This window comes from Vidua chalybeata, chromosome 11 (genome assembly GCF_026979565.1).
Source record: "Vidua chalybeata isolate OUT-0048 chromosome 11, bVidCha1 merged haplotype, whole genome shotgun sequence".
NCBI lineage: Eukaryota > Metazoa > Chordata > Aves > Passeriformes > Viduidae > Vidua > Vidua chalybeata.
In genome coordinates, this window is record NC_071540.1 from 5475529 (window position 1) to 5489995 (window position 14467).

The 14467-nt window shown below is 41.7% G+C and overlaps 1 protein-coding gene and 1 long non-coding RNA gene across 2 annotated transcripts in view; both read left to right on the forward strand.

The window, feature by feature from the left end:
- The first annotated feature begins 912 nt into the window (after positions 1–912).
- On the forward strand, positions 913–9680 carry LOC128793698 (uncharacterized). Its single transcript, XR_008432865.1, has 4 exons — positions 913–1711; positions 3530–3722; positions 4497–4689; positions 8810–9680. It is a non-coding gene; the product is annotated as an uncharacterized LOC128793698 (long non-coding RNA).
- A 242-nt stretch (positions 9681–9922) lies between these two features.
- The window catches only part of LOC128793868 (neural-cadherin-like), a 60393-nt gene continuing 55848 nt past the window's right edge, over positions 9923–14467 (forward strand). Inside the window, exon 1 of the mRNA XM_053953295.1 lies at positions 9923–10946. Coding sequence (XP_053809270.1) covers positions 9923–10946 — 1024 coding nt within the window. The remainder of the gene's footprint in view (positions 10947–14467) is intronic.

Sequence of the window (14467 nt, forward strand, 5' to 3'; positions counted from 1 at the left end):
GGGGAGCGGCGCTGTCCCCAGGTCTGCTCTGCTTTTGGGGCTCCCCAAAAGTGCCTCCCTGTGCTGAGCACCCTGCTCTGCAGTTCGGTGCACAGTCGGCAATGGGGACTAAAAGACATCCTGACCTTCAGCCACGGCCCTGTCCCTGGAATCAAAGAGGAAAAAAATCCCTACTCCCCCCCCCCAAAAAAAGTTGACAAATGTAATGGCCTTCATCAGACTGGCCATTTGACGCTAATAGCGTCAAAATAGCAATGCAAGTGTTACTGCGACTCTCATTTAATAGCTTCAATCACGTTAAAAATTAACTTTCACACCTCAGATTTCAGCCTTTAGTGTTGGTCAGTCGCGCTCTTATTACAGGCTGTAGGTTTTCCACTCGTACTTTAAGATTTAATTTAAATGAAGAAACAACTCCAAAAGCTGCTCTGCCAGGACGAAGCCACAGGTCCCTTAAAACAGGGATAATAAAGATGTATTCACCAAATATTTCTGGTCTAGTTTTAAACAGTAACAAAATGTGTCAAGTGCTTGTTCATTTAAACAACTCTTGCAGCAAATGCAGACAAAATTAGTTCAGCTAATTTTCTTCGCATCTTTCCATGTCGCACCCTCCAGATGGATCACAGGAGCCCATCCGTCCTGCCTGAAAACCTCGCATCCATCCTCGTCTTCTGAGAAGCATGTTCAGACCGATTGAAAATCAGGGCTATTTCGGGATCACGTTTTTAGCGGTTCAGAAGGCAGGATTTGGTTTGTCCGTCCCCGTGGGCAGCAGAGGGAGCCCTCGTTCTACACAACAGCATTCTGTGTTCATCGTTAAACCAGAAAATAAAACAAAAAATTGTTTGGGTTTTTTTTTTTTTTGGGGGGGGGGGGGGGAAGTTGTTAGTTGTTTTTTGGGTTTTTTTTTTGCCGCGCAGTATGTTCTCCCAGATGAAGCTTTAATCTATATCGTACATCTCTGCTGCTGTAAATTCATGCTCCATTATACCACCATATGCTTGGCTTTGCTCAGAGAAAGCTGCAGTAATCCTAATACTTCATCTCGCTTTATAGATATTTGTGTTGCGGCTTTCACTGCATATTGTTTGCTCACACACTTAAAGGTTATGTCTTAATAAGTTGTTCTGGATGAGTTTATTAGCAGGGAGCTGGCAGTTGATGAGGTTTTGTGTTTTGAGAAGGTGTTGTAGTTATTGCCAATTACGATATGAGGCTCAGGAAGCAAAAAGGGAGAGTTTGGTTCATTAAAGAAATCTGGAGGCAACAGTGCTTTAGGTTGTGTATAATTTTTGGCTTGTCAGATGCCTGGTTTCTTTTTCAGCTGCTCCCAGGTATAGATAATTTCCTCTGCAAACCGGGCAGTTCTAAATGCAAAAGCATAAAAGGATGGACCAAGGTTCTTCAGAATCAGTTGAGTTGTTTATAGTGTTCAGAACCATTAGTTGTGATGCAGAAACAGTGGATTCCTGAAAATTCTAGATGCTTTTGATATATCCACAGAATTCTGTGTATTATTTATATTGATGAAGGATGGTAAACAGAAAAGAGATGCTTTTAAAAGACTGTTTTTTCTATTATTTAAACTTATACTCTCTATTATTTAGGAATATCAGCTGTCAAAAATGCTCAGTATGTGTCGGTTTGCAAGTAATTATGCACTATTGTGTACATTAGGAATTCAGCAGAGTTCTCAGGACTACTTGAGGTATGTAAAAATCTCCAGGAGATCACTTTCAATAAGCAGGATCCTTCACAAGCCCTTTGAGACTCAATTTCAAACACTAGAGGGATCAAGAAAAGCAGCTGATTTTTTTCCACAAGGTTTTAATCACTATAAATGGTGTCTTTCTTTAAGTAATGCTCACATTGGCCTCGTAATCACCCTTGGAATGACATCATATTAGAATCATAACAGAATGCATGAAAAAATTCATAACCAAAACATCTCATTCCTCAAGCAATTGTAAATAAAGCAAAATACTGGTGGTTGTGACAACACTGCAAACTCTGTGTTTAGCACTTCTGCTTGGAAGATACACTGGAAATCCTTGTTTGATGAAATCCTTGCTTAGTCATCTCTGGCCTAAATTAAAATTTTAATAAAAATTAATCACAGAAACATTGTTATAAATATTGGCAAACATTGCAACACCTTAAAGATAAACATTGCAAGATTTTTCCACCTTACAGAAACTGATACTTTAAGAAAAGTAATATTAAAGTAATATTATAAAAAAAAAGCAAATTGAATTGTGTTTGATGAGAAAGAAATTAAGAAAAATTTACAGCAAGAGTAGAACCAACAATCTTCAGTAATTAACAGTGATTTTTAAGCATCTAATTAGTAATTATACAATAACATTGTGCCTGTTCCAAAGTTTACTGGAGCCATAGAAGATTTCCCCCTTAATTTCCATTGTGCCATAAAAAAACACACCAACGCAAAGATTATTTGCAATGCAACACCGAATGGTGCCTCAGCAGTGGGCTCTAATAAAAAATACATAAATGTGTCATGAGATCATTGTGGCCTGGCTGGATCATGGCTTTGCAAAGATTTGTATGCACTAATAGCAAAATATAGTAGAATAGATTTGGAAAGGGAATTATGTCCATGTGTGAGGAGATCTCAGATTGTAAAAGACAGGAGTGAGAAAAGAAAAAATATTACTCTTTACAGTTTTGTTGACAGACTTTTTAATTACATTTAATTTCAAAGACTAAAGAGCAAATGTTTTGTAGGAACATAATCCATATAGTGCCATCAGATGTCAGGAGCACATTCAGGTGTTTCCTTCTGATATATATATATATATTTTTTTTTTTTTTTTTTTTCAAGTGGGGTACAGCAGCTGTGATTGTCTCTTACTGATTTCAGTAGGAATTGAATTGGGGTTTAAGTCCAACCTGCAAACTGCTTGAGTTCATGTGTAATTTTCAGTCCTCTGAAATAACTATACCTATATATATATATATATATGCATATTTCCTATTTTAGGATTGCCATCACTCATGGATTTTCTCTGCTACACAGGTGTCCACAGTTATTTTAACCTGGCTGTAGCCATTAATGGGATTTTTATTACTATATATATATGTTCTTACACCTTAATTAAAAAAAAAAACATTTGTTTTGGGGTTTTGTTGCATTATCAAGAAGTAGAGCATGAAAGCCTTTGAGGTTTTTTGCTAAAATCTTATACTTCAGGTTGTTCATTCTCCTTCTGGGTATTGCACTTGTCCCACGGGAAGCAGCTGTGTGTAATGAGCTGGAGCACAGCAAAGCCAATAAAACAGGAACTCTGCATTATCAGCACATATATGAAGTGAGAGTCGACTGTGGCTTAAACCAATTCCTGTTTTTCTTTTGGAATTGTAATCTTTTCCTCTGATGATATTTACTGTATTGTTAAATTTCTACAGGATTAAGCACTTAGTCACTTGTTTGTTGGTTTGGTTAATGAGGAATGTTGACTGTATTGTTTTACTGTCCCTGCTTAAAGACTTTTTCCCCATATTTCAGATTCAGAGTAGGAATTAATTTGAAAGAGAGAATTGTATTGACAGTTTAGAACCATTGCATTGGGCTGAGCAGATTAAGCACTGCCTGTAAGAGAAGATCAGAATTGTCCTTCTTAGCTCTTCTTGCAGCTGAACATTGCTTGTTCTGAAACATGTCTCCCAGCTCCCCCAAAAAATCTGAACTATGAATTACAGTGAGTAGACAATTTAGAAATATCCCTCTAAGTTAAAATGAAAGCTGTTGCTGTTTCCAGTAGCATTATTTTATTTAGTAAAATTAGATACTCTCACTTTTATAGAAGTGTTCATTTACGAGTTTTATAACTTGCTATATATAGATGTGGAAGTTTACCCTTGTTTTCCACCGGAAGTCCAGAAGTATTTTTGCTTTAAAAAAAATCAAAACAACCTGAAATTAACCCTTCCATATTCTTTGAACTTCATAAATTTGAAGCATGGCTCTATTAAAAGATACTACTGTGCAAAAAAGAGATGCACTAAGCCAGCAGTTCTCTCCTGGTAGTGAGTATGTACTTGCTTTAGTAACAGACATGAACTAGTGCTGGTTTTTTACTTATTTTTGAAAATGACACAGGTATGAGATGCACTAGATTTTTTTTCATTGTTAAGTATTTATTGCATTCCAACTATTAAATTTTGCCTATGGAAAAATATGTTCTTTAAATGCTCTGGAACACTATTGGTTCCAATTATTTATTTAAGAGCCCATGGAATAAAAGATGCACATTAAAGATATTGAAGTTACCCACTTTGTCTCATTGTCAGTTTCCCCTTTTGGCTGCTGTTACACTGAGATGAAAAGAGAGACAGAGGAATAAATGGAGGGCAGATTTCACAGAAAGCTAGAAGGGGGTAATCAAAAGATTCGAGCTGGGAGAGGAAAGGTAAGACTGGGGTAAAAAGCAGTGCTTGCTCATGTTTTACTTTTGTCATTTCCCTTTGCTTAGGTCAAGGTGTGCTGAGAAGGCCCAAGCTGACCCCGCAGAGCTTTGGCTGTTCCACACACCTGGGAGCTGTTCTGGGAGAGAGGAGCAGAGCAGGACAGAAGGGAATATCGTAACTGTGTTATGAGGAAAGCAGGGGAGCTGCTGCCTGAGCCCTGCTTCACCTGCAGTTATTTCCAACAGAATTAAACAAGAGGTAGACTGACTGCCTTCTGCTTGTCTCACCACACATTCATATCACATGAAAGATGAATCTTTCACAGAGGCATCATTCCTCACTGGTTCCTTGAGCTGTACAAACAATATTTTCTCTGTATCTCCTTTACAACAGCCATAAGCTTTGGTTTCCAAATTTCCAGCATTAATATGCTTGAGTATTTTTAACATGTAAGAGCACAAAATATAAGTTAGATAAATCAGAATATTAGTTTAGGTTTGTATCACTGTCGGGCTTCTTTAAATTTCAAAAAGATGAAAGTGAGATAATTACTTTAAAGGTGGTTTCTGCCCTTGTTGGTAGTATATTATTCCTTATCACTGACTAAACCAGAATGTTTCTTATAATAACTGTTCTGATTGACACCCTTGCTAATTGTGATGTACAGTATAAGATACCGCAAATGAACCAGACACCAGTGCATGGTACTGTTACACTGTTTCAAGTTATTTAAACAACTGTTATTTTCAAAGGATTGTTTATAGAAACCTCTTGTAAGTACCTTTCTGTTAAATGTGCTGATGTGTGATACTTCTAACTTTGCTTCCTTCTACCTGGGAGCAAACCCCTCTCAAACCCAGGAAGCCTCTAGGGAGGAGAGTTGCACCGGACACTGGATCTAGGTCAGTTAATCTGTGGCTTTCAGAGTACAGCCCTTGGCAGATGTGGGCTCCCTGATTTTGTAGCAGTTGTCTGCTCCAGACCCTGGAAGCCTTCACATCCCAAGCCATAGGGCTGCAGTCCAGTGATGTCCTTCCCACAATCGGGGAATCTGGAAGGTCAAGTTCCTCAGCAGCCCTTTCAGCCAGATGCTGAGCAGCTCACCAGAAGCCTGCCTAGCTTCTGCTGGAATGGAATCAGATACATTTTCTTTGCCAGATCTGCACATTCTCACAATGTAATTTGTTTTGATTTGTTCTGCTGAGGTAAAAATAGTTTGGGTTTCACACATGGAGAAATGTGATGACCAAAACAAAAGCTACTGAAGATATGGAGAATTACACTTGTCAATAGGAAAGACAAGCAAGAATTAATGGGTTCTTTATGTTTATTGCACGTATACAAATAATTGAAAAAAATTGGAACAAGATTTACTAAGATTTAGTATTGGACGTGTATTTGTTGTGTTTTATGTATTGAATGTGAAAACAGTAGTCTGCTTCTCACAGACATTTCATTAAAGCAGTATGGGGATGGAACACAGTTTTGAGAAAAATGAGCATTTAGAGAATAGGATAAAGTCATGCAAAAATCATTATTTTCAAAAAATGTTTTATTTAAAAAAAATTATATTTTCTGTGTTAGTCACAAGTGAAAAAAACTTTATCATGTGATGACTTAGGGGCTTAAGAAAAGCTTTTCTTTAAAGGTTTTCAAACTGTTAAGGGACATTACTAATGATATGTTTCTACTGGTAAGCAGTAAGGCACCAGCCAGGGAAAACAGAGTCTACCTTTAGAGTGTGATTAGAGTGAAAATTGATCATGACTATGTTGTCTGATTTCAACACACCTGAAGTTTCCCTTTTTGAGATGGCTGTATAGCTGATTTAATTTGATTATAAGTCATGTAGGAGGTGTTTCCAGCTGCATACATATGTCCATTTAGGTACATTATTGCAATTAAAATATTTTCTTTAACCTTGGACGTGTATATAGCACACCATGCTTAACAGCAGAAAGGGTCTTCCAGCTGGTTGAAATAAACTGGAAAGTAATTGTTATAAAATAATGGAAGATACTGAAAATGTCACTATCTTTTCCCTTTTGGAGGAAGAATTCTGCTTTTAGTATGACAGAAGGCGTTTCTTGCACTCATTTCAGCACTAGATTCCAAGAAAAATTTGTGACTTACAGACAGAAAGCTGCATAAAGTACTAGCAAGGATTAGACAACAACAGCTGTAGTTCTGAATAATTTAAGTTTAATTTGCAAAATTATACAGGAAAGGATTATCACTTGTACTTGCATTTGAGAAAATGGAGCTACAAGTGTTGTTATAAAAAGTGGCAACGTACAAACCATCTCAAATCGCATGGGGGCTGTTGTGTCACTCTGGGCTGGATCCTGCAGAGCTGCTTGCCAAGACACTTGTAGAATCCTGAGCGGGGAGTAAATAGTGTAGGAAGAGCTTCCTTTGGCTGGATATGCAGCAGAGCAGAGCCCTTCCTGAAGTTTAAACTTGTGCTTGAGAGGAATGTCTGGCAGGTGCACCTGGTGACACATACAACATCTTGCTCCGGAGGGGTCAATTAATTCTGTTATGATTATATATTTACAGTTATTTATAGTAAAATATCTTAGGGGACTTCCAGCCCCTTTCTTCTCCTGGAAAGCCAGCTATTGAGTATGTGGCAGTCAAGAGCACTCATTGCTTCAGGCATATTTGCCTTTTGATCAAAAGCAAAGTTGATTGTCCCACTTTTCCCTAAGCCATCCTGCTCTTCAGCTACAAGGTATATGTAAATGAGGAAGAATATCTTGTTCTTCTCTCCTGCCTCAATATTGACACTGCAGTCCCATAAGGTTAAGGCAAGATTTTCCTCAGAATGTTTTCTGCTCATTTTCTGAGGAATTCTGATTTGTAAACTGCAAATTCCGCATCAAATGCTTGTCATGACGTTTCTATTAAAAATATATATGTTTCTATATAAATCAATAAGCTACAGACTGTTACAATTCAGTAATTTCCAAAGATGAATTCATAACATTGACAGAGATTATGATTTTGTCTTGGCCTTGCCATCACCTGGTCACACAGGTGAACCTCAGTAACAAGAAGGTTGGCTTAGCCTGATGCTGTGTGTGACCAGGAGAGATCTGTAGTCATGTGAGATCTCTGGAAATGATGCTCACCTGCATTCCAGGCATGCAAGAATCTGTGCAGCCTGTGAGCCTGGGCAGAAGATTTACTCTCAGGTATGTAGATGTACCCTGAGAGTTGTAAATCCTGGATTTTACAGAGAGAAAAGAGGGAAACTTCAAGTTACTGTAATAAAAGATGAACACATGTCATTCAAGGCATGCCAAAAAAAAAAAAAAAATCTTGCTTTAATGCAAGAACTGGTGCATCTCGACAAATCTAAATTTAGAGGTAACAGAAAATAAAGTTTTTGTAAATGGGAGGATGGTCTGGAACATTCAGAGAACCCTGATGGGACATCAGAGAGTGCTGTTCAACAGTCAGGAAAAGGAAACAAATTATGTGTAAACTTTATTATATTCTAGACCTCAACAAACTTGTGAAGTAGAAGACCTGAGGAACTTGCACTGTAAAGCCACCGTGGTCAGGATTTCTGGAGATGGGCTGAAGTCAGATGGATTCTGACTATACAATATCCAGGGAACCAGTTCAGATTCCCAATGATTTGCAGAGTTAGTAATAGGATTAGGGAGTCTCAAGTATTTCTCTATGATTACCATAGGAACTATAAAACAACATCCTTTTATTTTTTGGTAAACAATGGTATAAGGTCTCTATTTTTTTTTTTATAAAAAAGTCTTGTGCAATCTCCCAGTTTCCTGTCTATGTGCTGATTAGGATAATGTAGGTAGAGTTCTGCATTTGAAATCATGAATGAGGCTCATCTTTAGTCTGTTAAAACCACATGTGTGTTAAAATTACTTATCTGTTGAACTTCTGATGAAGAAGCAAAAGACCTTGCAAAATATAGTAATGTTCCTGGTATGTTTTTAGAGAGGGAAATCCTAGTGGATGTAGAAAACAGAACTCACTAAAATGCTCTCACAAAATGGTTTGATCAAAATTTGATCAAATACTACTTGTAGATTCCTTGTAGTATCCTACTAGTTAGGAAACTCTTGGAAAAAATCCTTTTATCTTGAAGCCATGTAAATCTTTGTCACCAAATTATGGGTTCTTCCTATCTCATTCCATTCTTTATTGCCCTTTGCTCTGTACACATCCACATGTGTAAAATTTTCTATTTTAAGGCCAAAAAAGAGCCCCCACAAAAGCACTGAAGATAACATCCTGTACAGGTGGGTGCTTTTATAGAGACATTTCAATGTGAGGCATAAATGGAGAGAATATATTAATGTGTGAAGTTGGTGATTTGTGTCTCCTTAATTGCTTGCAGGATGAAATGGAGAAGACCGCTACCTGTTGAGCACTTGGATTTTTCATTCTGAGTCTCCCATAGCCTTCCTACTTGATCCTGGACTGCCAATTCCCCAAAAAGACAACCAAAAGGCTTGGCTTCCTCTCCAAAAGGCTTGCAGGAAAGCACAATTTTATGTCTATGAACTTTTTCACAGTCTTGGGTGGCACACATAAGGGAAATGCACTGTTTTATGAGAAATGTAAACATTATTCAGTCTCATGAAATTTGAGTAATGTGACCAATATGGAGTATCTTTTATTATTTTGCTGTTCTTTAATCTCAGAATGATTCTTAATCTTAAATGATTTATGTACTACATAAACACAACAAACTCCCATTTTATATTGTGTTGGACTTTATTCTTGAAAGGACTGATCTGTTTTGAAAAGCAATTGCATAATCTAATAACTTTTTCTACAACATCCCTGATTTATGTAGTCATAACATGGTGAAATTTAGTTTTATTGGGTTTTTAGTTTTACTCCAAAAATCCAAACAAGCAAATAAATGTTGGGTTATATTTCTCTCTGGTTATCACCAGAAACATTCTTTAGTCAAGCTACATTACATCAAGAATTTTTTTACCTTCACAAATCGGGAGATATAAGGGAGCTGATTAATTATGACTAAAGATGTGACTTTAGGTCAGTGACAGCGCTCAAGTACACGCTGAGAGCAAAACTGGCATTTTAGAATAGGTAGATGTCTAGAAATCAACAATTAAATGTTTTCAGGGGACACCGGAGTGCTGGGAGAGCCTGCTTGACATGTGACAGACTGCAGGACATCACCTGTGCACTGATGCCCGCGGCGCGTGCATGAACAACTCGGCTGCCGGAGGAGGAAAAGCGAGCCGTAGGTTGCTACATCAGCGGGATCATTCGGGCAGTTCGCCCAGCGGGGACATCCTACAGCAGGCGCACGGGACGGTTCGCTCCGCAGGCTCTCGGACCGGGGGAAGGCAGGGCGGGGGCGGCCCCGCGTGCCCCGGCCCCTCCCCGCCCGCCCACTGCGGGGAGCGGCGGGCAGGGCCGGGCAGCGCGGGGAGTGCCGCGCACCCTCCCGCGGCCGCCGCCGCTCGCAGCCGGCATGGGCCCCCGCGGAGCGCGGTGCGGCGCCCGGCGCGCCGCCGGCTGCCTGCTGCTGTGCTGGGCTCTGGCCGCCGCCCGCGCCGCCCCGCGCAGGACACCCTCGTTCGACGGCCACGTCGCGGAGAACCGGCCGGCGGGCACGCGGGTGCGAGGGCTCAGCATCCCCCTGACGCGGCTGGGGCCCGAGCCCTGGTGCGCCAAGGTGCAGGGGCGCCGCTGGCACCTGCAGCTGCTGGGCGAGGGACACTCGCACTTCCAGGTGTCGCTGGACGCGCGCACGGCCCGCGTGTGGCTGCGCACCCGCCGCCCGCTGGACCGCGAGGCGCGGGCGCTGTACTCGCTCCGCCTGGGGCTGTGCTGCAAGCGCTGCGCGCCCCAGGGCGCCGCGCCCGCGGAGCTGGCCGCGCTCACCGTGCGCGTCCTGGACGACAACGACAACGCGCCGCGCTTCGTGGGGCCCGGCTCCGCGCAGCTCCGCGTGGAGGAGACGCTGGCGCTCAAGTCCCAGGTGTGGCAGGCGCGGGCAGAGGACGCGGATGCGGGCGCCAACGCGGAGCTGCGCTACTTCGCCCTCCCGCGCAGCGCGCACTTCTTCGTGGTGCCGCGCAGCGGACGCGTGGTGCTGGTGAGCTCCCTGCTCCACCTGCGCGCTCCCATCCCGCTACGCCTCTACGCGCGGGACCGCGGCCGGCCCGCGCTTCTCAGCGAGCCCCTGGAGCTGGAGGTGCTGCCGCAGCCCAAGCGCCTCCCGCCGCCGCCGCCCCGCCGCCGCCGGCGGGCCGCGCTGCCGCCCGCCGCGCCCCTGGCGCTGGCACTGCCCGAGGACGCCCGCCCGGGCACCCGCCTGGCCACCCTGGCCCCCGCGCGCTTCGCCTCCGCGTGGTTCGAGCTGCTGTCGCCGCCCGTCGAGGAGTCGCCGGTGAGCGTGGAGCGAGAGAGCGGCGAGGTGACGCTGCGCGCGGCCCTGGACAGGGAGGCGGTGGCCGCCTGGGAGCTCGTCGTCCGCGTCCAGGAGCGCCGAGGTGGGTGTTAGGCAAAGTCTTACACCAAGTAGTCGTCCCATTAAGGAATCCGAGGACAGTTTGTCTCCAGGTGACAAGAAGCACCTAACGGTGGTTTAGCATCAGGCTTCATATGCAGTTTTGTGGAATGTACTTTTGGTCTTTTAAATCTGTAAACTATTGACATTAAAAACACTGGAAGTGACAAGAGGCACTATGTAGCTTAGGAAAAGTGGACTGTACAGCTGTGTGAAAATGCTTGGAGCAGTAAGGCGTTTATCAGAATTTAAGTGTTTCACTGGTTAGAATTGTTAGTTGTTGGTGAGTGGTTGAGCCACAGCAGAGGTGTTTGTTATTAAAATATTCTCTATAGCACTCATCCTATAAGTGCCTAATTTGAAGCATGCAGCTGAAGCCATTGACTTTTGAGTCATAATTAAAGTTGAGTGTGTTTGACTCACAAGCATGATGTGGGGTTTTGCAGGACTGGAGCCCTTGTGTTTAGGTAGCTGTTCATTTTTAAAAAATATATCAGGAGTTCAATATACACCATTAAAATGGCATGTCTGTGACTTAAATTATCATTTTTCACAAGCTCTTACTTAAGTTAAATGGAATAGCTAATTTCATTTACTGATTATACATATTGATTTTTAAAATTCCCTTTTCCTTTTTAATTGTCATCTTGGTTACTATTTTTCACCTATGAAAATACAAATTAGTTTAAGCATATTTTAAATTTATGAATGGTGGATATCTGCCCATTCACCATGTCACTTTTTTAATTTTTATGTTACTTGTGATTGTAACAAGGTTGCAGAGATTGCCCAGAATGAGTATTCTGCAGAAAATCTTATCAGAAGACATGAGTTGGTTGGCCTGATTTCATCTTGGAAGGGTTCAGGAAGGGTTTGGCATGATGAGACTTTCAGTGGTTGTGAAAACGATTAACTGCTCAGCCGTGCAGCTGCTCAGGGTGATTTCCCTCAGCCACAGAGCTGCGCAGGCGGGAGAGATGAAAAGCTTCCCACGCGATTCCTCTCCCTTATCTCGCCTGCTTTGTGACTGAGGGGCAGCCCATAGGAGTGAGAGGTAGCTTATTCCTCGGTGTCTGCTCAATCCCTGAGGATGCCTGCAGGGCTCTAATTAGCGCAGACAGTTTCGGTGACACGGATACTTCCCTCTGTGAAGCAAGGCTACAACCAGCAGCTCCTTTCGCCCGGGTCCTGAGGAGCAGCTCTCAAATCCTCCTGTCGTTCTCTCTGGGGTTTTGTCGCGCCTGTCGCTGTCGCGTGTTGGTGTCAGTCGCTTGCACTGACTTTGTGCTGTGTTCCAGCCTGAGCTTTGGCTGCAGACCAAGAGCTTGACAGACCAATTTCCAAAACACAGCACTTTGTGTGTCCTACCCCCGCTAGTCAGTCTTGAGCAAGGCTGCCTGCCGAGGGGAATGTCATTGCTCCGAGGCAGTGACAGAACTCATCGGGTCAATCTGAGTGTGCTGCTGGGATGTTCACCCACTGTCATGTAGCCCAAGTTCCAGCCCTTTGCTGGTGTCAGTTCCCTCTATCAGGATCAAGAAGATGTTGTTAGAGAAGTGGTAGCTAATCTTGCCCCGGGTTACTGCTGGTCTCACCTTTGTGCTCGTTTTTTTTCCCTTACCTAGTCTGAGTATAGAAGTCTGAGTTTGCCTGGAACAAAGCTTGTCATTCTGTCATGCCTGAGATTTCATTTCCAAGGCAATTCTTGCTAATGCAGTTTAAAAAATCTGAAACAAGTTTTAACTTAATTTCAGGGATTTTTTTTTACCATCAAGTAGTTTCACTGAGTCGTTTGGAGCATTTTCCACTAGCCTAATGTATTACTGCTGGTAGTACATAGTAATAAGAGAATAAATCTCTAAGAAATATGTAGGACTAAGTTCTGACTCTGAGATTAGGTAGAAAGCAAGTAAATGTGCACAGTCCAAATGCCATACTTTAGGTAGTGGTGATTTAAAGTTTCTTGGTTTAAAGGAGACCAAATTCAAAATACATCTTTATACTATTGTTTTCATCAGTTCAAGGTTAATAATGACTTGGAACTTCCAAAACTCTTTCAAGTTGCAGAATGCTTTCATTCTCCTTTTATAGGAGTTAAAATACACTTAACATAATACTTTGAAACAGATGTAGAAAGTTCTGTCTCTCTGCTTACTCACAGTCCAAACTGCAGTAATCTGAAAAAAGAAAACCAAAAGGAAGGGATAGGAGAAAGATACCTAGCATAACTATGTGTCTGAAATAGGTGCAGAATATTGCAAAAGCTCCAGGAGAAAACACAGTATTTACAGAAGTGAACTTTCAGGATGAATTAAAGTGTGGAGATGGTTACACTGAATTTTGTTGTGAATAAAAGTGCAAGTTCAGGTTCTTTCTCCAGTTTAGTTACTTTGTTTTTAACATTTGTGGTCACTTATATTACATTACACATAGCCATAAGCATTTCAGTAGCTGTGGATTTCTAGCATTAGAGCTTATGATATCAGGTGTCTATTTATTTTCAAGTGGTATAAAATTGTATTAATTTCTTCAATATTTTTTTTCACTTTCCAGTCTTCTTGCTGCCTGGTAACTGTGAACTGAAAATGAGCCTATAATTAATTCTGTCATTACTCTCTTCTTCAACCCAGGCAATGATGTCGAGGATAAGACAAGATGTTTAAATACTTTAGCATATAAAGTCTACCCTATTTTCCTTTATTTTTTCAGTGTTGTTTATTGTGATTTATTTGTAATGTGCACTTCATTACCTAGAGCAGTAAAAAGTGCTTAAAAGCATTGTGCCAAAAGTGATCCTAATGCATCTCTGGGCACAATAACTGATTTTTTTTTTTCTTTTTTTTGTCTGACAGAGCATTCTCAAAATAGTAGCAAGAAGATGGGTATATGGTAATAAAGCAACTTTGAGCAGATTCTTCCTATTTTGTGACAGCCCCCACTCTTTAGTTCATAAATGGGACTGTGTAGGAGATGTCCTTTGCCTGAATTAACTTTTCTTAAAGTGGCATGTAACAGGCTGTATGTTTGTTTATTTTCCCCCCTTTAGCTAAAATAGAATTTGGAATATTCTTCTGTTTACTTCCTCTCAATTCTGTCCTGCATAATCAGCACAGCAGTGTGTGTAGGGTTGGTGTTCCAGATGCAACCAGAGCTTTAGCATCTCAATATCCAGATATTTCCCACCTGTTGATGACAAGGAAGGGTTTTCTCTCTCTGAGTTGCATTTTGTTGAAGGTATGAGTTAAGGGAGCTCACTCCACTTGGCCTGGCAAGTACCTACCAGTGTAACACACTCCCTCATCACTGCCTGGAGTATTTCTTGGTAGACCACAGGCTTTGTGCTGGTGTATGTTTGCCTGTGTCAGGGGTAGATTTGAGGGGCTTTTGCAGTATGAAGAACTTTTCAGCATTCAGGGTAGAGATTTTTGGCAAAGCTGCAGTTAAGCTCTAAGATTTTTATTAGTGATGTGCACAAATCACTAATTATTATCATTACCAGGGTGT